The sequence below is a fragment of the Podarcis filfolensis genome, assembly GCF_964270895.1.
Source record: "Podarcis filfolensis genome assembly, chromosome: 2".
In the NCBI taxonomy this organism is placed as follows: domain Eukaryota; kingdom Metazoa; phylum Chordata; class Lepidosauria; order Squamata; family Lacertidae; genus Podarcis; species Podarcis filfolensis.
In genome coordinates, this window is record NC_139605.1 from 15,002,919 (window position 1) to 15,026,254 (window position 23,336).

General features: G+C 45.7%; 1 protein-coding gene across 4 annotated transcripts in view; it reads right to left on the reverse strand.

Annotated features, from left to right (window-relative positions):
• Positions 1-23,336, reverse strand: part of LOC310756952 (nuclear factor 7, brain-like) — a 37,529-nt gene that overhangs the window by 8,643 nt on the left and 5,550 nt on the right. For 2 of the 4 annotated variants that reach the window (XM_083601932.1, XM_083601935.1), the window contains exon 4: positions 22,329-22,351. The exons of 1 other annotated variant lie outside the window; for it this stretch is intronic. In XM_083601932.1, the coding sequence (XP_083458058.1) occupies positions 22,329-22,351 (23 nt within the window). Of the gene's footprint in view, positions 1-20,680; positions 21,622-22,328; positions 22,352-23,336 lie in introns of those variants that run through there. One more of the 4 variants, XM_083601934.1, reaches the window with a different exon arrangement.

Below are 23,336 nucleotides of genomic sequence, written 5' to 3' on the forward strand. Positions count from 1 at the left end.
AGAAATAACATGCGGTTGTTTCAGCCCAATCCATCTTTCCAATGGACCAATATAACTTGCTGATCTAACATTTGGACCTGGCGGAGATGACTGGCAGAATCCGTGACCAAGGGAAAGAGACGGTGGAAGAAGATTGGAAGAAATTTAAAGTTTATCTTAAGAATTGTTGTAAAATTAATGAATGTTAAAATGTCTTGGGTAATGTAAAATAGAATTGCAGTGACAAACAATTTGATATGGGAAAAAAAAGAGTTAAAGAAGGTGCTATAAGAAATTGAAATTAGGGGTTGCTGGAATGATTTAAAACAGGGATGCAGAAAGGGGAGGTATGGGGAAGTCGCTGAAAGAAGGTTTCAAGAAAGAAAGATCAAGAAATTATACGTGTTTATATGTTTGTTTGTTTGTTTATGTATTGTGTTGTATTGTCTTTTAATATGTGTTGAAAAACCAATAAAAAAAAATTATATATAAAAAAAAGATCTAACATTTGGACCTTTCCTATTCAAAGAATCTCTGGCATTTTTATCCTTTGTGCTATGTCAATCCTGTTAACGTTTTTAGATTTTTACAGTGTTCTTTAATATAGTCTATAAAGTTACGCCGTTCTCTATTAAATTTGTTATCCTCTCGGTGCCTGGTCTTCTAATGAAGGACAATAATTTGGCTAAATGCAATTAGACGCAGTTTAAAAAGGAAGATAAATTTTGGAAGCCAAAGGAGGGGTGGTGGGAAGTCTGGGGGTTCAGGGAACCACATAAAGGTACTGATATGGACTATGGTTTAATGTAAACCTTGAAGCCTTAATTACTTGGGATCCATTTGCCCGCTTACCCAGGACGTAGAGGAGCCAAAAAAAAGCACCAGGGATTCAGTTCCTTCGGAGAAAAAAGTTTATTGTGATCTGCGCAGAGGCAATCAGCGGAATTGCTTCCAAAGGCTGGCGGTCCCTAATACACGTAAGCAAGCAATATTTATACCCCTGCAGCACCTCCCGACCACCCCCACCAGTAACTCATCATATTATATTCCCCAATTTGCCCAATTTGCCTTATTGGGTGTTGCTAAAACATTTCGCCAGTGCACTCCTTTTCGCTTATCAGCCAAGCCTGCATATCTTGTTTGCTCCAGATGCATTCCTCCTCCTTCTCTCCGGGCGTTGCCTTCCAACTGTTAATACACTCCCTGCCTACTCTTCTGTTCAGCCGCCTAACAGCCCACAGATAGAAACTGTTTTTTAGCCTGTTGGTACGACTGTTTATACTTCTTTATCTCCTGATCAATAAACAGGTTGTCTGGAGGAACCCTCCATAGTGCCAGTAGCGGACTTTCAAATTTCAGTGGCACTCTGTGCAATGCCAAAATTTGGTGCCCCCTCTCAGCTCTCACCTTCCGTTCTACATCATTATTGTGGCAAACCAGTCACGCTCCCCTAATTCCCCCTCTGGTGGTGCTATACTGATTTATTATTTGAATTATTACACCCACACCCCCACACCGATTTAGGAACAATTCTTGCAAGGTGGCTAGGGATGCGGGTGGCGCTGTGGGTTAAACCACAGAGCCTAGGACTTGCCGATCGATAGGTCGGCGGTTCGAAACCCCACGACGGGGTGAGCTCCCGTTGCTTGGTCCCTGCTCCTGCCAACCTAGCAGTTCGAAAGCACGTCAAAGTGCAAGTAGATAAATAGGTACCGCTCTGGCAGGAAGGTAAACGGCGTTTCCGTGCGCTGCTCTGGTTCGCCAGAAGCGGCTTAGTCATGCTGGCCACATGACCCGGAAGCTGTACGCCGGCTCCCTCGGCCAGTAAAGTGAGATGAGCACCACAACCCCAGAGTCGGTCACGACTAGACCTAATGGTCAGGGGTCCCTTTACCTTGCAAGGTGGCAGTCAACAATGTATCAACACTTTATGTATTTAATAAATTTATATCTTTTTCTTCCTCCCAAAGGAGTCCAGGGCAGCACAGGGCACAAGACAATAACATATAAATAATGCGTTATAAAGTTTTCCACCAACACCACGTAAAATTCTCTTAAGCAGAATACCATGGATGAGATGCAATGTTTTTTTTTAATGAAATGTTTATTAGGATTTTTCAAATTCAATGCAAAAAAATTAAAAAGAACAAAAAATACAAAAAAAATAAAAATAAAAAGGAAAAAATTTAAAATTTTTAGTTTCATATTTTCATTACCATATTTCCCAGACTTCCCCACACCTCCCCTTCTTGCATTCCAATTCAAGTTGTTTGTTCAACAAGTTCCTATCCCCAATTTTTAACCTTTTTATATTTAATTCATTTTTCTTTAACTTATTTTAACTTATAAACATCAAAAATTTATACCTCAATACACAAATCTTTTTCCTAAAGTCGACCCTAATTCCATTCCACGAATTTCCCAATTTTCATATTGTTAACCAAACAAAAAGAAAATAAAACAGATCATAGTTATACCCCTTTGGATTCTCAAACCCCACCACCCCCTTTCCCGGGTTCGATCCCCAATGAATGTCCAGTCTTAATCTTCTATCAGCCTGGAGATCTCACGTCCGAGGCTCTTAATTCTCTCTCAGTCCCTCTCTGCCGGTTGTTTTGATAGTCCTTAATATTAAACTCCAAATTTCGGAGGAGCTCTGTCTCAACAAGATCCAATTTTCTTCCAGCCAGGCCTCCATACTTAAAAGCAAGGTCCAAAAGTCCAATTGTCACCAAGACTCCAGCTTCCACTTTAATCAGATTTGTAATCCATAAATCTTCCGGTCTCCACACACAGGAATCTCTCCATTCCTCCTTCACCAATTTAAACCAGAATTTCATCATCCAGTACTTATTTTCCTTTGTGATCATCCTGTCCGGCCTTTGGTTTGATTTTTTGTTTCCCTTTTTGAGTATGATATCCGGCCTCTGGCTCTCTTTTGTCATTTGCAAAGTTACAGCTCCTCCTTCCTTCTCCTCAGGAACAACATATATCTCTTTATCCACACTTTCAAGATTCTCAAAGTCCTCTTTTTGTCCAGCTGCATGGGCTTCCTGAGTCAAGTCCTTATCAAGTTCCGTAATGTTATTTGCTTTTAAATTCAAGGTTGTTACATTTGTAGACAAAACCTCAATTTGACCTTGTAACTTTCCCAGGAGAACAAATATTCTGTCCAGCCCAGCCTGGATTTTCCCTTTTCCAGCCATTCTTGTAGTGTCCCAAATCCTCCTCTAGAGGGATTTAGTAACTTGGTATTCTTTCCAGTTAAAATCCAAAAGTCAGGTTAATTTGTATCAGTTCTTACTTATTTTCAACAAAATATAACCAACTTGCAGCAACTGTATCCAGCAGAGACAGCAAAAACAAAGTTCTCTTTTTCCTTTTTGACAGCTAGATTTGACAGCTGTCAAACTTCTCTATGTCTCCTCAGCAGGCTCTCTCACGAATCACTCCCGGGTCCGGGGGGAGGGGGTGGAACTTCAATTCTCAAAATTAACTCTTATCCTCCAGCACAATTACTTATTGTATCGCCAAATCATGAAATTGATATCTTTTATCAAAAAGGCAATTCTCTCGACTTTAGTTAGCTAGTCCTTGCTTTAGATCTTTTACAAGGGGGGGGGAGGCGGACTTCCTGTTTGCGCCTTCCCCGATCGTGCCAAATTCCAAAGAAAATTTCCTTAAAAAATCCAATTTCCGTACTACTCACGGGTTGTTACTTTTAGGGTCCGATTGTTCACAGGAAAAAGTCAGCGCCCTCCGACCATGGCTCGCGGCTTCACTCCCCAGGAGAAGCAGTCGACTCTCAGCACCGCGCTACTCACCCCGCTCCCCGTTCCAAAGCCTTTAAAAAGGCTTCTTCACGGGTCGGGGGGGACGCAAATGGTGCCCGCCGAGTCACCAAGTTCACAGGCTTCCCCGCCTGTGATTTCTAAGGGTCCCCGCGTCACCGCAGCGGCAAGACCCCGCTCCCGAAGAGCCGATTCCCTCCGGAGCTCGGAGGGAATCCGCCATTAGCCGTTCGCGCTAACCCGGAAGTCTCGGATGAGATGCAATGTTAGAGAATGCAATGGGACTTCCCCTTCATGGGAATTATAGCTCTGTGGAGGGTAAACTACATTTCCCAGGATTCTCTGGGGGAAGTCATGTGTATAGAATGTATACGGTGTGTACACAGCTGAAGCGGGTATTTTGCTTATAATCGCCTACTTATAAATGAAATTCCAGTTCCAGACTTTGAGGGTTGACCCCGAACTTTGTTGCTGGTATCTGTCTGTCTTGGGAGACAGTTGGAAGAGTACAGAATTTTAGCGCAGAATTCCAGAGGAACGGAATCTAGTCTGCCGGCTGTGAAGGAGAAGACCCAAAACAACTTTCTATTCTTGTTGAGCTGCGTCATAACATTTCCATTTCTCAAGATCTACAATGCAAGAAGCTATCTGATGTAAGACGTCTACCACCCTGACACTTTTAGGCCACAAGTCACATGATTATCAGGAGGTGCAGAAATGTTGTTGCTCTTGCCTAACAAACGAGAGGTGAGTCATTCACATGAAGTCAGTTTGAGCCTTGCCTGTTACTGAGGCAATTTGCACACTGGGGCTTTCCTCCAAATTGACATCATTTGCTCACTCATATTGCAGAGAAACTAGCTAATGCCAGCTGAGGTTCTGCAATGCTATTCCTTCTCCTTCATTACGTTTCAATCAGCTGAGGGTTAATAGTGCAGTAATATAAGGTTATATAAAAAAGATACACGAGCTATAATATCTGTTAAAATTAATCATTACATCAGAATGCCTGCTGAAATAAAAATGTCTTCCCCATGGACGTTTGTCAGGCAGCTATGAAACAAAACTTCCTGGCAAAACACTTAGGCTAGAATAAATCACAGACACTTAGTTTGGCATATAAGTTAATATTTTACTCAGAGTCTCCAGAAATTACAGCAAACAAGGCTCCATCTGCTGGCAGTAAAACAAAGAAGAAAATAGGTTCCAGATGACTTAAAAATTAAAATGCATGGTTTCCTTACAAAAGGAATCTTTGGGTTAACAAAGATACAGGCTTTAAAATATCCCTTTTGGAAAGGTTCAGTTCACTTGGTTTTTCTTTGGTTTTTCCAAAATTGGCCATGGCAGTTGCCAAAAAGGAAAAAAGGGGGAAAGACAGGACCATTTGCTTTGAAGGTTGTTAAGGTCAAATGGACCAATGAGGACAAAAAATGTGGAAGCCAAGCAGAAATTACAAGGACCCTTTTTTGCACAACCAAAGAAGTACAGCTCACAGCTTCTGTTTCATTGCTGAAGACACACCACTTGGCTCTGCTCTTTGACAATATCAGTGTCCTCCTTCCAGCATCGAATTATCGTTTTGGGGTTAGGGAGAGGCAAATTGTTGTCTATTGTTTAAAATTGTGTTGTGCTTCTGTGCTATAAGCTGATCCTGGGATCTTCTTGTGAGGAGTGGTTAGTGGGGGGGGGGGGAGAGAAATATTTATTTATTTATATTCTGTTCCTTCCAACGTCATCGGCGAACAATGCAACATTTCAATAAATCACAATTTTAAAAAGTATTCAGTAATTACATACAAACAAGACAAATCAGTGGAGGATACAGGTCATTTCAGAGGGCCAAGTCATAGGAACGTGATATTCTGCAAATCGGAATGTTTCATGCAGATTTTGGAATCTTTTAAAAAAAAAATGAAACTAACGTTACAAAATACTATAGAGCAGGGATAGGGAACATTTGGCCCCTGGGGTTTCTGAACTATAATTCACACCATCCCTAGTTGCCAACCATATTAGCAGGAGGCTGCTGGGAGTTAAGGCTGAGCAACATCTGGAGGGCCAAAGGTTCTCCACATCTGCCAAAGTGTATGCCATCTAATGCCCATGTTTGGGTTTGCAAAGAATGAATGAAATAATACCTGCTGGCAGTGCCAGCTTCCACTTCTGGGGTCCCTGGGCAAGACCACACCTTTCCCCACACAGCTGCCAATACTCTCTCCCCCCCAGGCCACCCCCACTGCTGCTCAGGGGGAAAAGGATGTTTTAGACTACAACTCCCATCAGCCCCAGGCAACACATGCTGGCTAGGGCTGGTGGGATTTGTAGTCCAAAACACCCGAAAGGCACCATTCCAGCAAAGGCTGATATGGGGTGTGTTTTCAAATCAGCAAGCGTAGCTTCCTCAAAAGAAGCTACCAGTTCCCTCACATTGTTATTATAAAGCCCGTCCAAAAATATTACCCTCCATTAAAACTGTAGTGGTGCCACTAGTGGAATTAAGGGGGATGGGGAAGAGAGAAGGGGTGGGTGGTGAGAGAATAATAATAATAAAATCAGAGCACTGTCAGTACTATAGTTCAATTACAGGCCATCACTCGAAGCCAAGCAGATAACCGTGCTAAGGCCATCTATGTATAAAAGGTTAGGGTTGGGGTATCAGTCCCTGGGCCCAATAGACTGCAAAATTTTCTTCCACACATCAAAATCCAGCGAGGCCTCAAATTTCTCAAGGGCTACAGCCGCTGACATCGCAATGCCACAGGACAAACCAGAATTATCTTCCGTGCCATTGTTCTCGCATTCATCGCTGTCACATTCTTCCTCGAGCCCAGCCTCTTCTTCGCCACTGTCTCCCTCGTCCTCGCCCACCGCAGTTCTGAGGGAGGAGAACACAGCTGTGTATACCAGATTGCCAGAGAGGGCTTTCCCCATGGATCACACCCCGCTTGCCACTAAGTGCCTTGGGCTGCCTACTGGGAAGTGTTAACGGAGAAATCTGACGGCTCCCTTGGGCAAAAAAACAAGGACACCAGCCAGGAATACCAGAGCAAAACAGCAGCCAGTAGGCTTGGTCTTTCTTGAAGACTATCATGACAGGACTCCCACCTGCCACAAGGTGGAACAAGATGGAAGCCCGGAACAAAAGAGAACCCAAACTTTTATTAGCTGCTAATCCCTATGTTACACCCCCCCCAAACTACATCACTCATACATCATGAAAGGGGAGGTCTGGTGGCAGTAATCTGAACATCCTGGACCCTGCCCCATGGTTCTCCTGGCCCTCCACCAAACACCCATCAAGTGTAACAAAAAAGATATTTACATTTCCCTGTTTCCCAGCCAAGTTAATCACACCCTTTTGTCATCATCTGGGTTTGTTATTTCTGGAATGGCTACCTGTCTGGCATTCAGGTATCAGGCAGAGGGGCTGCTAAGTAGCTGAGCTCACATGTCTATATGAATTTCTGAAGTTTTCCCAGTGAGCCAGTACATAGATACATTTATCAGTGAATTGTTACATTTGGTATCGTGCAGCAAAGGCCCTTTGAATAGACAGGAAGAAACTGTGATGAAGTGTTTTGTGGGGACAAATCACAAAAGCCACAAAAGTGATTGTGCTGGTTTTGGTACTGGGCTGCATATGCATGATATCTGCTGGAGGGGCAACCCTCCCCAACCTATACATAAATTCCTGCAACAGTAAGGTAAAGGTAAAGGGACCCCTGACCATTAGGTCCAGTTGTGGCCGACTCTGGGGTTGCGGCGCTTATTTCGCTTTATTGGCCGAGGGAGCCGGCGTACAGCTTCCGGGTCATGTGGCCAGCATGACTAAGCCGCTTCTGGCAAACCAGAGCAGCGCACGGAAATGCCGTTTACCTTCCCGCCGGAGCGGTACCTATTTATCTACTTGCACTTTGATGTGCTATCAAACTGCTAGGTTAGCAGGAGCAGGGACCGAGCAATGGGAGCTCACCCCGTCGCGGGGATTCAAACCGCAGACCTTCTGATTGGCAAGTCCTAGGCTCTGTGGTTTAACCCACAGCACCACCCGCATCAGGAAGGGTCAAAACATTGCAGGCCTTTCAGTAAGAAGCCAAAGTAGCCCCCAAATGACATCAGCTTGAGTATTTTGCTCACGGAGGCACACCTTGCCCGATTGTTTTGTTTCCCTGACTTTATATAGTTTGGCGGGTTGGCTAAACAAACCATGGTTAAGGAAGGGTCGATCGGCTTCCTTGCTGGTGGCGATGCTGCCCGGCTGGCACAAACCCACAACAGGGCCTTTTTAGTAGTGGTCCAATGCTTACTAAAAGCCCTCCCTGGTAAGGTAGAATCATAGAATTGTGGAGCTAGAAGGGACCCTGACAAGATGGCCATCCCGCCTCTGCTTAAAAACCTCCAAGGAAGGAGAGTCCACAATCTCCCGAGGGAAACTGTTCCACTGTCGCACAGCTCTGTTACAGGTCTGTTCCCCTCATTATTATTATTTTTGGGCAGATTTCTTCTACCCTGAGAATATTTGGGAGGAAGGCCACAATAAAGGGGCAGGGGAAGGGTGTGATAAAGATCTAATAGTAATTAAATCATCACATTATTCATTTAGTAGAATAAAACACATGTTACCGGCTCTCTCCAAAAATGGAGGGAGTGGAAATTATGAAGAGTTTCAACTTTCGATAAAGAAGGGCAATTTGCACCGTAGCTGGTGCTTTTCAGACAAAAAGTGTTAATGGACATTGCTGGGGGTCAGGTAGGAGGAATCCAAAGGCACAATCTAGTCAAGGAGAAAATGCACAAAAAAGTGCACTTGTCAACATTACTTTCTAGGAAATCTGGAGTTTTATCATACATCTGTCCAGAGCAGCGATGGGGAAAAGAACCTTTTCGGCTGGAGGCCAAATCTTTTGTCTTCCCACAAACCCTGCAGGCCAAATCTAACGGGAAGGTGAGACCACCCACCAGTCAACCATCGGATGTCAGGTAATTAACCATGTGATTAGCAGGTGAGTGGTCCTGCACACCTGTCAAACTTGGTCCTCAGGATTGAACTCCCTGCACTTCAGAGAAGGAGCAGCGAGTTCAAATCCTGCTTAACGGCCATAGGATCCAGCCTTGTCTCTTGCTGCCCCTTGCTGGATGTCACATTTGATTGCTGCTGCCGCGAGCGATGGAGGGAAGACTTGCGGCCCATTTCCACCTGGCCTAGGGGGCAGGGTCCACACCCACCCTGAATAGCTAAAAGAGGCTTCTGGGACGATGCTGGAACAACTCTTGGGTTGGGGCAACTGGCTAAAATATTTTAAACGGGTCTAATTTTGATTCCTCCATTTCATTTTTGTTGGGTTGGTGTTGGTTACAATGTTTAGTTGGGCTTGGCGGTCACTTTAATTTGGGTATTAACTGTAAACTGTTTCTTATTGTTGCTATTACTGGTTTTTTTATCGATTTATCGGTTTGGTATAGGATATATTGTTTTCTAATGGCTTGACGTTTTGTTGGGTTTTATATGTTGTAGGCCGCCCAAGTGTTGCTGGGGAGACCCAGCCAGATGGGCAGGGTATATAAATTAACAAATATTATATATATTATATTATTATTTGTTGTCAGGTGTGGGGCAGGCGGACGTGGTTTGTGAGGGGCCGAATGGGAAGGCTGGTGGTCTAAATCTGGCTTCTTTGGGTAAGGGACTAAAGGGGTTCAAACCAAGGGTCTCGTGGGAAGAGACATTTTCTGAAGACGTTATTGCACAGGGGTGAAATATGAATTCATGAACTTACTCGTACATCAGTTGCTTGAAGCCCTGCATGAAAGAGAACAATTGAGATGTAGTCAATGAGCTCTTCCTCTCTTCACCGCCCCCTCAAAACATGGAAGAATTAACAGCGCTCCCCTCACAACACCAGAGCTCAAGGATGAAAGTCCAGCCAGGTCAAACCAAAGTCAATTTCTCCACATTCCTGAAGATACTTCTACTGTTTTTCTGTATTAGATTACATACATATGCTTTCAGGTCCTGAGGTGTTCGCCGCTCCAGTACTTTATATGTCGAACGGTATAAATATTTGTACAAACAAAATAAGCAAGGCAATAGTAATAATTAGAATTCTTTATCAAGTGTCTACAAAGGAACACCCAAGGGGCAACTATACACAAAAGAAAAATACAAGCATGTGTAAAATGATACAGGCAAAAAAAAAAGTCTTGTGGCGGCCTGTAAAAGTAAAGGTAAAGGGACCCCTGACCATTAGGTCCAGTCATGACCGACTCTGGGGTTGCAGCGCTCATCTCGCTTTATTGGCCAGCATGACTAAGCCGCTTCTGGTGAACCAGAGCAGCGCACGGAAACGCCGTTTACCTTCCCGCCACAGCGGTACCTATTTATCTACTTGCACTTTGACGTGCTTTTGAACTGCTAGGTTGGCAGGAGCAGGGACCGAGCAACGGGAGCTCACCCCGTCACGGGGATTTGAACCGCCGACCTTCTGATCGGCAAGCCCTAGGCTCTGTGGTTTAGACCACAGCGCCATCCGCGTCCTGTGACCGCCTGTAAAAAAAAGCTTATTGCTCATACATACTATATGAGAAGACTGGTATCCTCAAACACTGTTGGACTACAACTCCCATCATCCCTAGTCATTGGCTAGGCTGCCCGAGGCAGATGGAACTGGCCTTGTTACAGGTGCCACGTATTAAGAAATCAGTGATGGAGGCGCCTTCATTGTACTTCTTTTGGAGCTCAATAAAAAGATTTTTGTTTATGCAGGCCTACCCAGATACGTGTGGCATTGACATGTAGCTGAATCTGTTTTTGGTCTTTTTTAAGCTTACTGTTCATTTTAATCAATGCTCTATGTCTCAAATGTAGTATCCAAATGTTGTGTTGAGGCCCAAAAGTTGGGAAAGGCTGGGTTACAGTATTCCATCCCCACCCCCTGCCCGAGATAACCCTGGGCCAGATTGATAGCTCAGTTGGTTAGAGCGTGGTGCTGATAATGGCAAGGTTGCAGGTTCGATGCCCGTAAGGGACAGCTGAATATCCCTACATTGCAGGGCGTTGGACTAGATCACGGGTAGGCAAACTAAGGCCCGGGGGCCGGATTCGGCCCAATCGCCTTCTAAATCCAGCCCGTGGACGGTCGGAAATCAGCATGTTTTTACATGAGTAGAATGTGTCCTTTTATTTAAAATGCATCTCTGGGTATTTGTGGGGCATAGGAATTCGTTCATCCCCCCCCAAAAAATATAGTCCAGCCCCCCACAAGGTCTGAGGGACAGTGGACCGGCCCCCTGCTGAAAAAGTTTGCTGACCCCTGGACTAGATGATCCTCACAGTTCCTTCCAACTCTACAATTCTATATATTGTGCACATATAAAGAACCTTAGAGCAGAGCTTTCCAAACTGTGTGTTGCGACACGTGAGTGTGTCAGTTGCAATGTGTAGGTGTGTTCCTTGAACGCTCCCCATACTCCTCCCAGGGCTGGAAAGGGGTTAGTTTAACCTCCAATTTGCTAGTAAAACTAAATTACTTTGTCGCATGTCTAAAAAGTGTGTCACCAACAGGAAAAGTTTGGAAAGCTCAGCCTTAGGGCTTGATAACAACCAAATATGTGAATTAAGAGCAGGGGTCAGCAAACTTTATCAGCACTGTCCCTCAGACCTTGCGGGGGGCAGACTATTTTTTTTTTTTGGGGGGGGTGAATTCCTATGCCCCACAAATAACCCAGAGATGCATTTTAAATAAAAGCACACATTCTACTTATGTAAAAACACACTGATTCCTGGACCGTCCATGGGCCGGATTTCAAAGGTGATTGGGCCAGATCTGGCCCTCGGGCCTTAGTTTGCCTACCCATGGTTAAGAGTGATGAGGAAAGCAAATTGGCAGCCATATTAAATCAGATCTAGTCTAGCCGTATTGCTTAGAGCTAGCTATCATTATCTGGCCAAACTACCGTATTCACTCGAATCTAATGCTCACCTTTTTTGGGCCCAACTACGTTGTGAAAATTAAGGTGTGTGTTAGATTCGATGGAGCATTTACATTTGCCATAAAATGCTTTTTTTGTTTTGTTTCAAGGTTTTGAAAATTGAGGTGTGCATTAGATTTGATGGTGCGTTAGACTCGAGTAAATACGGTATGTTCCCCTCACCCACTTTCCCCATGTCAGCTCATGCCCAAAGAAACCACTTAACCTACTTGTGGAACCCAATGGATTCCATGCTCTTCCCTGGCTCTGAAAATCTCATCCAGTCTTTTAAGGTAAACCATTCATAAAAATCTGCTCTTACCTTCAGGAAGGCCACATGGTCTGTGGTTTCTAATGCTGCTTTAATCCTTCAGGTTCTTCTTGCTTATCTTGCTTATCTTCTGGACTCTGTTCTTAAACCTTTCTTCCTTCTCATGCAAGATCTGGTGGAGAGCCTCAAACTCTCTGGAAATGTGACCCAAGGTGTCTTTAGTGCAATTCTGCAAGTGGTAGCAAAACCGAAGAAGCAAGGAGAGATTTTTTTAATCTTAAAGAGAAAAACAACAACAGCCGTGCAGCAAATACCTTCCGATTTATGAAATCCGTTTTTAAAATGTACAATGGAAATGTGCATGTACACACACACATTTTTATATTGTAAATTGCTTTAAGATCTCTTAAAATACCAAGTGGTATATAAATGAAAATAGTAATATAATACAGCTAAAAAGGTATATTACAGGGCTAAAAATGAGTATGACAAGGCTGTATATTGTATCCTTGCTTATTTAACTTATATGCAGAATTCATCATGCGAAAGGCTGGGCTGGATGAATCCCTAGCCGGAATTAAGATTGCCGGAAGAAATATCAACAACCTCAGATATGCAGATGACACAACCTTGATGGCAGAAAGTGAGGAGGAATTAAAGAACCTTTTAATGAGGGTGAAAGAGGTGAGTGCAAAATATGGTCTGAAGCTCAACATCAAAAAAACTAAGATCATGGCCACTGGTCCCATCACCTCCTGGCAAATAGAAGGGGAAGAAATGGATGTTGAGAGAGTCAGAACTTACAGGGTTAAGAAGTTCTGAGTGACGCCTCACATTCTTCAGAGGCGTGTTTAGAACACTGGGAGTGGTCAGTATCTCTGAGAGAGACAGAGAGAGAGAGACGCAGTTTGCGAAGCTCGGGAAGATGAGCTGTATGTCACCGGGAGATTAACGATTTGTTGATCTGTACGAGATTAAAGCTACATGTAAGATAAGGAGGAAACCGAGTGTCTGCCTGAGTTATTGAGCACACAAGGCTGCTTGCTTCTACCGCTGCTACTCTGCTCTCCTGCCAGGTCAGCTCCCAAGCAGAGCTACGCAGGGAAGCGTGACTGGACGCAGGGATTTTTTCCGCAAAGGTTATGGGTGTCAGCTGACGCTGTGAAGCAAGCCGAGACGCTGAGAGCAAAGCAAGCCAGCTGGAGCTCGCTGGGAGGAGCTGTGCTGTACCGGGTGCCGGGAGAAGCTGCTGCTGGTCGTAAGTAAGCTGGGCCCCGGGGGAGAAGATGGCAGACAGCCATGAGTCTTGTGCAGTCCTTTTTGAAGAGGCAGACGGGAAGGAGCCCTGGGTCGGTTGGCAGGCACTGAAGAAAGTGGGAGCCACACCAGAGGGGGCTAGAAGCCAGCCTGAGGGACGCCCAGAGGGGGCCAAGAGCTGCACAGAAGCTGGGGAACGCCCGGAGAGTCCAGGAGGGGCTGTGGGACGCCCTGGAAGCCCAAAGTGGGCTAGAGCCGTGTCAGGAAGCTGCTGCGATGCTTTGACACGCCAATGTGATGGGCAGCCGTGTGCTGGAAAGCTGCTGGAAGCTGGGAAGAGGAAAGCAGTGGCAAGCTGTTCCTCTGGAGGCTATGCACCCAGGAATGGGGGTGCAGGCCAGAAAGGCCAGTCCAAGGGTCTTGAGAGTGCCAAGGCTGTTTGGCAGGAGCTGGAGAAGGTTTGCAGAGAAACCACAGAGCTGGAAGCCAAAGGCCACGTCCCCAAGCCTCAATGCAGAGAAGCCTCAAGGAGAGCTGTTGGCAAGAGTGGGGGGGCACTGCAGTCCCTTTTCAAGTTTGAAAAGTTTTCCATTCGTCGCTGTTTTGTTTGCGGTTCTCCGGAGCACCTGCGCCGAAGCTGTCCACAGCGAGACAAAGGGCAGGAAGGTCCCAAGGACATTTCCCATGGGAACCAGCCCGGGAGAAGAGGCCAGCGTGGAAAGTCCCAGGGTCGGCCAGAAGGGGAAGGAGGAGCTTATCAGATGTTTGCGTCTATGGCTGTTTTGAAAGACGCCTGCAAAGGCCCTAAGGAGGGGGGCAGAAGGAACTCTGTTGCAAAGGCAACGAAAGACAATGTGTTACGTTGGGTCATTGACTCTGCTGCAAATAGACATCTCGTGCCTGAGTCACATGATATCCAGTTAAAAAACTGCAGAGCTGTTTCAGCTGAGAAAACAGTGTGTTTTGCTGACGGGTCACAAAGGCTTGTAAACAAGTCTGGGAATGTTTATTTTTCTTTCCTACAGGCGCAGCTGGAAGTCTACGTGACGCCGGGACTGAATTGTTGTCTTTTGTCTGTACCATGTCTTTTACAGGAGGGGTACATGGTTTGTTTTGAGAACAATGTTTGTACAATTTCCAGAGGGGGGAAGCAACTGGTACGTGTTGAGAAAAATCAGAACAACCTCTTTGTTCTGGAATCACCTCTGAAGGAGGGAGTGGGGAACACTCATGTTTCATGTACATGCGTGTGGCACAAGAGGATTGCACATGGGTCTTGTGATGACTTGCAGATGTTATCAGAATGCACCAAAGGGTGCAAGGTAAGAGAATGTGGTGCAACCCTAAATTGCAGGGCTTGTAGAAAAGCCAAGAGCAAGGGATGCAGTTATCCCAGGATGGAGAGGGTGACCACAAAGCCTTTTGAGCTTGTGCACGCAGACCTGTTTGGGCCTATTCCTCAGCCAAGTCTGGGCAAAGCCAGGCATCTGCTGATTTTGATTGATGATTATACCAGGAACTCCTGGGCTTGTACGCTGCAATCGCAGGAGGAAGCAACGCAACTGATCAAAGATTGGGTTGCGGCGGTGGAACAGAGATTCTCCACCAAGGTGCAAGGTTTCCAGTTTGACCGTGGTTCAGAGTTCACTGGATCTGCTCTAAAGAGTTTCTTTCGCCAGAGGGGGATACGTCACAAGGTGACTTCGCCTCAGGAGAGTGGCGTGGCAGAGCTGAGGAGTAAGGCTCTGATTCAAGTTTCAGAAGTCCTGTTGAGTGACTCTGGGTTGCCTCACAGTTTCTGGGGGGAGGCAGTAAAAACGGCCAATTTCACGATGAACAGGTGCTACAATGCAGTGGTAGGTGACACCCCATATTTCTTGCTCAACGGACAGAAGCCACAGGTGCATTTCTTCCGTTCGTTTGGTTGCAGGGCCATGGTGCCTGTACCAAAGTGGTTGCAGGAAGAGGGTGGTCCAAGATACCAGGAAATGATCTTCTGTGGGTATGAACCCGCGACAAAGGGGTGGAGATTTGCATACCCAGAAGGTGATCAGACCAAGCTTCTGGTCAGTAAGCATGCTGAGTTCAAAGAGCAGCAGGGAAATAGTTCAAGGCGCAAAGTCAGCCATGACATTGTCTCAGATTGTCTGTCTGAATCCGAATCTGAGCAGGAGGGAGAGCCAGGTAATGGTGATCTGGTCGATGATCAGGATCAGCACCAGGGGGAGGCGTCTCCACAGGTTGTGAAAGGAGTGTCCAAGAGTGAGCCCTCATCTCCTGTTAGAGTGATGGAGAAAGCTCACAGACGGGTCAAGTCAGAGGGGGAGTCTGATGAAGAAGACGCACTTGCTGGCCCCAGTGGGTCAGGAGAAGAACCCCAGTTTGTGCCCAGGCGGTCTTCACGGGCAACAAAGGGAATTCCATCTGAGAGGTTTCAAGCCACAAATGCGTGGGTTGGTCTCGCACAGTGCGAACCAGAGATTTGTGAGGAGACTCAACAGGCAGGTGGGAAGGTGTGGGACACACAGAGGTCTGTAAAGGTGTGCTCACAAGTCCTCTCAGAATGTGATGCGAGAGGGGGTGTTGAGAGAGTCAGAACTTACAGGGTTAAGAAGTTCTGAGTGACGCCTCACATTCTTCAGAGGCGTGTTTAGAACACTGGGAGTGGTCAGTATCTCTGAGAGAGACAGAGAGAGAGAGACGCAGTTTGCGAAGCTCGGGAAGATGAGCTGTATGTCACCGGGAGATTAACGATTTGTTGATCTGTACGAGATTAAAGCTACATGTAAGATAAGGAGGAAACCGAGTGTCTGCCTGAGTTATTGAGCACACAAGGCTGCTTGCTTCTACCGCTGCTACTCTGCTCTCCTGCCAGGTCAGCTCCCAAGCAGAGCTACGCAGGGAAGCGTGACTGGACGCAGGGATTTTTTCCGCAAAATGGAGACAGTGAGAGATTTTACTTTCTTGGCCTCCATGATCACTGCAGATGATGACAGCAGTCATGAAATTAAAAGACGCCTGCTTCTTGGGAGAAAAGCAATGACAAACCTAGACAGCATCTTAAAAAGCAGAGACATCACCTTGCCGACAAAGGTCCGTATAGTTAAAACTATGGTCTTCCCAGTAGTGATGTATGGAAGTAAGAGCTGGACCATGAAGAAGGCTGATTGCCGAAGAATTGATGCTTTTGAATTATGGTGCTGGAAGAGACTCTTGAGAGTCCCATGGACTGAAAGAAGATCAAACCTCTCCATTCTTAAGGAAATCAGCCCTGAGTGCTCACTGGAAGGACAGATCCTGAATCTGAGGCTCCAATACTGTGGCCACCTCATGAGAAGAGAAGACTCCCTGGAAAAGACCCTGATGTTGGGAAAGATGGAGGGCACAAGGAGAAGGGGACGACAGAGGATGAGATGATTGGATAGTGTTCTCGAAGCTACCAGCATGAGTTTGACCAAACTGCGGGAGGCAGGGGAAGACAGGAGTGTCTGGCGTGCTCTGGTCCATGGGGTCACGAAGAGTCGGACACGACTAAACGACTAAACAAAAATGAAAAGGTAAAGGACCCCTGACAGTTAAGTCCAGTCGCAGACGACTCTGGGGTTTACAGAGTCTCGCTTTACAGCCTGAGGGAGCCAGCATTGTCCGCAGACGGTTTTTTCCCGGGTCATGTGGCCAGCTTGACTAAGCCGCTTCTGGTGAAACCAGAGCAGCGCACGGAAATGCCATTTACTTTCCCGCTGGAGCCGTAACTATTTATCTACTTGCACTTTTTGGCATGCTTTCGAACTGCTAGGTTGGCCAGAAATATAGGGCTAGAAGAGTATAATGGAGGGGTAAATTAGTTTAACAGGAGCGTTGGACTATGGGGAAAAGAAGCGAGAGATGTTCCAGCAGGGGTTGCTAGTCCATCTGGTACACTGGGCAAACCTGGAATTTTGAGAAAGTTATGCAGGTCGGGGGCCAGTCACAAATAGGTGCTGTGCTGCGTGTGACATAATGGATGCCACATTTAAAAGAGCATAAACACACACACAAAAACCAGTTTTTAAATTCACCTTGTTGATGAAGCGCAGGTGAGAAACAAAATTAAATAAAAATAACATATCCTATTGCATTTTCCCACACCCCACTATTAGCCTCTGACCAGATGGTTTTACCACCAGCCAACCTTCCCCTCTCCCATTTTTTAACTTCTTGTCCTGATATAAGAGAGGTGTGCAGAACTGGAAAGTTTGTACAAGGTTTTTGTGACGTTTTCCTTGGTGTTGCAAAATCCCCCTTGGGGCAGTGCCTTCATTTTAAAAACGGAAGCGTAATGCTGGTGGTCAACAAAAGAGGTTTAAAGACTATAGCAAGGCAAATCTTTAAAAATGTAGGATAAACACTGACACCTGGGAAACACTGGCCTGCGAGCACTCCAGTTGGAGAACAGCCTTTACCAAAGGTGTCATGGACTTTGAAGACACTCGAACTCAGGACGCAAGGGAGAAACGTGCTAGGAGGAAGGCACTCTTGGCAAATCCACATCGTGATCAACTCCCACTAGGAAACCAAGGTCCCCACTGTGGAAGGACGTGTGGATCCAGAATTGGCCTCCACAGTCATTGTTAAGACCGTGTTCATGGAAGACATGAGTGATCGCCAAGAAAGCAGCAGCAACCTGGGAAGTAATCCCTATTTAACCCAAGCGAAGCCGACTTCTGTTTTTTTTTATAAGATATTTTATTAAGATTTTCCATTTTTTACAAACAAGTTAAAGTTAAAAATAAAAATAGTAAAAAAAAACCCATAACGTTCAAAACTTATTTTTAAGTAACATCTTTCACTGACCTCCTCATACCTCCCCTTCTTGTATTCCAGTTCGAATTGTTTATCCAGCAAATCCTTATCTCCCAACATTACAATTAAACCCCTTATTTTCTAACCATCCTCTTATAATATATATTAAGCTCTTGGTTATTTACCAAGAAAAAGGGACCATTTTTTCATAATCTTATTACCATTACAGCTAGAAACCAATTAATTTCAATCCTGCATCATTCAACATTCATTAATATTGCAATATTTTTGTAAATAGTCCTTGAACTTCTTCCATTCTTCTTCTGCCGACTCTTCTCCCTGGTCACGGATTCTGCCAGTCATTTCTGCCAGTCCCATAAAGTCAATCAACTTGGTTTGCCATTCTTCCAGAGTGGGTAGATCTTGCGTCTTCCAATACTTTGCGATGAGTATTCTTGCTACTGTTGTGGCATACATAAAGAAAGTTCTGTCCTTTTTCGACACCAATTGACCGACCATGCCCAGGAGAAAGGCCTCTGGTTTCTTCAGGAAGGTATATTTAAATACCTTTTTCAATTCATTATAAATCATTTCCCAGAAAGCCTTAATCCTAGGGCACGTCCACCAAAGGTGAAAAAATGTACCTTCATTTTCTTTACATTTCCAACATTTATTATCAGGCAAATGATATATTTTTGCAAGCTTGACTGGGGTCATGTACCACCTGTATATCATTTTCATAATATTTTCTCTTAAGGGCGAAGCCGACTTCTGTGAGGGGGTGGAGAAGGCACGCACGGGATTGGACCGCACGTCTGAACCCGACCCGCGTGTCACCACTGCTACAGCCGGTTCCCGGGCTCCGAACAGAGAAAGAAGCCTTGGCGTCGACTACCTGCGCGTATTCGACGGCAAAATACGCAGAAGCCTTGCCACTGACCTGCGCCTCCTTCACAGCATTTTTGATCGGCAGGAACTCGTGGTCCCGGTGGCATGGCAGATCCCGGCAGATCACGCAGATGGGGATGCCATGCTGCCGACAGAAGAGCTCCAGCGGCTCCTCGTGCTCCTCGCAGAAGTCGCGGGCGGCTGCGGGCAGCGGCTCGCCGTCGAGCTCCAGACGGTGGGCTTTCTGGGCCACGTTGGACGCCAGCTCCTGCGGCCCGAAGGGGCGGCGGCACTCCGGGCAGCTCCCCGCGCCCTGCCCGACGGGGACGCAGCTTTTGATGCACAACAGGCAGAAGCTGTGGCCGCAGCCCAGCAGGTGGGGCTCCTGAAAGACGGAGAGGCAGATCGGGCACAGCAGGTCCTCAGCCAGGTTGGACGCCATGGTCCCCGGGAGCAGCTACTGGACGGGGACCGGCTGCGAGCGCCCCTCGCCCTTTCAAACGGGAAGAAGAGGTGCGCCCACCCGCGCAGCGCCTTGCTTTGAAGCGCTTCTCCCCGCCCGACGCCGGCTCAGTGGATCCGCAGTCTTTCGATTCTTCTTTCTCCGGAAAGAGGTGCGGGGAGCGCAAAAACGCAAGAGAACAGGAGCAGCCAAGAGCGCGCACGACCAGCTGAAGCAAAGGCCCCTTGTGCTCCTAATTAATAGCCCCTTCCACCAGCCCAGCAGGTGAAGCGTATGAAATTCCTTCTTCGAGGGAACTTTTAAAGGCGCAGGAGCCCTGTCTCCGTTTGCATTTGGCAACATTCCATTGCTCCGACCAGTGAGCCGGCTGACCATTTCGTAGAGATCATTTTTCTCAAATAAGGCAAGGTCCCCAAGGCTAAAATATTTTGTGTATGTTGTATATTTTCATATATTGGCCCTTTTCCCTACAATTTCCTGGGCCTTTTCATTATTCTTTTCTTTTTCCTTTGCATCACTTTATTGCTTTTTAATTGAAATCTTTTAAATAAAATATTAATACCCCTCCCAAAAAAACCCAAACCAAAAAACCTAAAGCTAAAATAACAAAGGAAAGGAGCGAGACTTTAAACACTAACACATTGTGGCTTATTCTCCTTATTGCCTGTTATTGCTTAAGTTACACTTGTGTTTCCTGGCAGCTGGCGTTCAGAGGCGTACTGCCTCCAGCACTGAAGAAAAAACACAGTTGTCGTTACCTGTAGCCATTGATAGCCCTCTTTTTCCAATGAGTCCACCTACTCTTCTTTTAAAGCCATCCACATGGGTGGCCCATCAGGAACTCTGTTAGTTTAACTACATGCTGTGCAGTGCTATTTTTTTCTAGAAAAAGAGGTGCCGCAACTCACCAAGAATACCTCCCTCGTTCTCTCAGAATGGTAATGGCGCCCACCTGAGAGGTGTCGGGACTGAGTTCCTGTGAGTTCCCCCTGGGGGAAAAGAAAGCCCTGGTGCTTTCTTTTGTCTATCCCAAATCCATTTGGATACAGTAGTGCTTAATACTGAAAATTAAATCACTATAAACAGTTTACAGCAGCGGTATCAGCAGGGTTACACATGTGTGCATGTTAGGCCCTGGTTTGGGGATCGGAACTGGTTTGTGAATTTTAAACAACAGCCCTGTGGTGTGTGCGCCAAGGTGGAAAGCCCCAAGAAACAGCTTGTGGTCTTCTTTTTCTTTTTGCAAGGGAATATATGGACATATAACCAGACCAAGAATGAGAGTTCAAAAGTTTTATTTTCTGGTACAGTGGGTGAAGAGAGATACCAAAGGAAGATGAAAGACTGTTTATGTACGCAACAACAGCGGCAAGAATTCTCTTAGCCCCAAAATGGAAACAACAAGTACTGCCAACAAAAGAAGAGTGGCAGATGATGGACTTTGTGGAATTGGCAAAGCTGACAGGAAGAATCTGAAACCAGCAAGATCAAGTATTCCAAAAGGACGGGAGTACATTTATACGATATCTGAAAAATTACTGTAAGCGATTAACATCACTAGCAGGGTTGTCTGAAGACTCGTAGTGAAGAATTTTCTCCCTTTTTATTTTAACATAAATTTCAGTGACTTTTGTAATGAGCTAATCAGAACTGGGAAATGTATAAAATGTAGTGATATAAAGGTTTACTTTGAAAGCTGTGAGCTGGGAGGGAAGGAAGTCTATAGGCTCAAAAGAGCTGGAGAGGTAAAGTGGATAGCAATGATGTGATTATATATTATTAAATGGAAGACTAATAAAAATTATATTTAAAAACCACACAAAAGTCTTTCCCCCTCTAAATACACAGCTGGGACACCCTCTCCCTTATGCTGCCCTATGCAGTATGGTACAGCTCCCTCCCTCTGAGTATAATGTGTAAAGGCAGAGTGAGAAAACTTACACTCTGTACAGTGTGAGAATGCAGAGTGAGATCAGTTCTCTTCCGTGGGTTCGAAACCTTGCAACAGTTTCCCCCAAGCTTCAAAATCCAATGCCACTTTGAATTTCTTGAGAGATGGAAACACTGGAACCACATTTTTCTCATCGTCTCTAGAATGTTCCTCCTTCTCTTCACTACTTTCACTACTTTCACCCTGTTCTTCATCAGCCTTCTGATCTTTCTCTTCAGCTGCATTCTTGTCATCTTTGTTTTCCTCCTCTTCAATTGAGTCTTTGGCTCTGAGAAAACAAGAAGCGCCTGTTTACTGGGAAAGGATGATCTGCCCCACTGCCCCTGCTTGTTGCTCCTAACAGGATGTTGCCCCCCGCCCAAAAAATGAGGCCAGGCTGATCTGTGGCAAGTCCTACAACTGGTGGGAGAGGCCACTAACTTTCAAAGAGAAACCACATTTTTCAACTAAGCCAGAGCAACCTGGATGATCAACGTTTGTGGCTTGACAGGTGTTCCATCAGAATAAATTTGAAAGGAGGCTTTCGGCCATGTGGAAGGTACTTGACATTATGTTAGAGCTATGTTAAGTGCTGCATGGAGCCGCCATTTTAATTTCATGCCCACCCGATTGTGGAAAACCAATGATTCCGCACCATAGACTATGTAGATGGGAGAGTAATGTGAATGCAGGAAAATGGTCTTTTTAAAAAACTGAGCTGCGTTCAGTTGGGGATGAGGACTAAGGGGCCAAACCAGAGGTGGGAAACCTCAGCCCTGGAGGTCATTTTGCATTTATTGCTGACCTGTCTGATTTTGCCTCTGGCTCTGCCTGTCACTGGGATGTGGCCACAGACAGTTGTCCCAAAATGAATGTTGCTCTTGGGCTGAAAAAGCCACACACCCACACCTGCCACCAGGTGAAACCAAGGACGCAAGGAATGTCAAAGAAGGGAACCACAGAGGTGCCACGCAAGAATGAATTCCAGACACTTACTGCTTCATCAGCTCCTGGAAGTCCTACATGAAAGATAAACAAGTTTAAGTGTATTGATTTACAGCATCTTCACAGTCAATTTGAAAGAATGACTAGAAAGGGCTTCCTCTCGCTTCAGATGTCATCTGGGAGCAGCTGTTCGATCAGACTGCCTCAGCAGGAGACATTGGAAGATTTGCTGGAAGCCCAGCTCCACCCGGAACCTCCTGCCCCGGAACTGTGCCAGCTGGTCATTATAGGAACAACCGTTTGGAAATAGGCGTCTGCGTTTTGCTTTTTATTCTCCTCTTCCCTCCCTATCCCTTTTTCCTTGTGTATTGTGGGTAGGGACTGTTTTGTTTTGACTATATAAACTCCTCTGGGAGCCTTCTTGGCTGAAGAGCAGGGTACAAGTGCTCTAAAGAAAACAATTAAGAAATAAATGTGGCAGCCAGGTCACCACCATAAAATATGGCTATTGTTATCATTTCCTCAAACAACATCTAACTGGCAAAAAAGGGTAAACTGAAAATAGTAAAAAGAGACCCTAGTTTTGGCAAGGAACTCCTCATGGTTTGGCAAGAAGTGATCCAGGGTTTGGCGACATCCTGTTTGGGTTGCTCTAGTCAAGTGCCTCATACTGGGCATGCCCTTAAAGGTGTTCTGGAAACAACTGGAATGTGATGCCAAGCATGTCTGCTGGATTCGGATGGTATAAGCACCTCATTCTCTTGCCTTCTCTGGCTTCCCTTCAGTTTCTGGACTCAGTTCAAAGGGTTGATTTTTGACCTTCATGATCTGGGACTCCTGTACTTATATCTAATCTCAGTGTGTGGGCCTCATCGACCCTCCAAGAGGTTTCCTTCTGCCTCCCCACCCCCCGCTTCGCTCTCAAGGAGCCAAACAATTTTGGCACTAGCAAACAGATAGGCACAAGGAAGAATTCAACATTGCGCTAAGGCGACAGTTCCACCAACGCAAGCATTTTAGCGTGACAGATGAACGATCTGCCCACCCCTTCTCCCATGT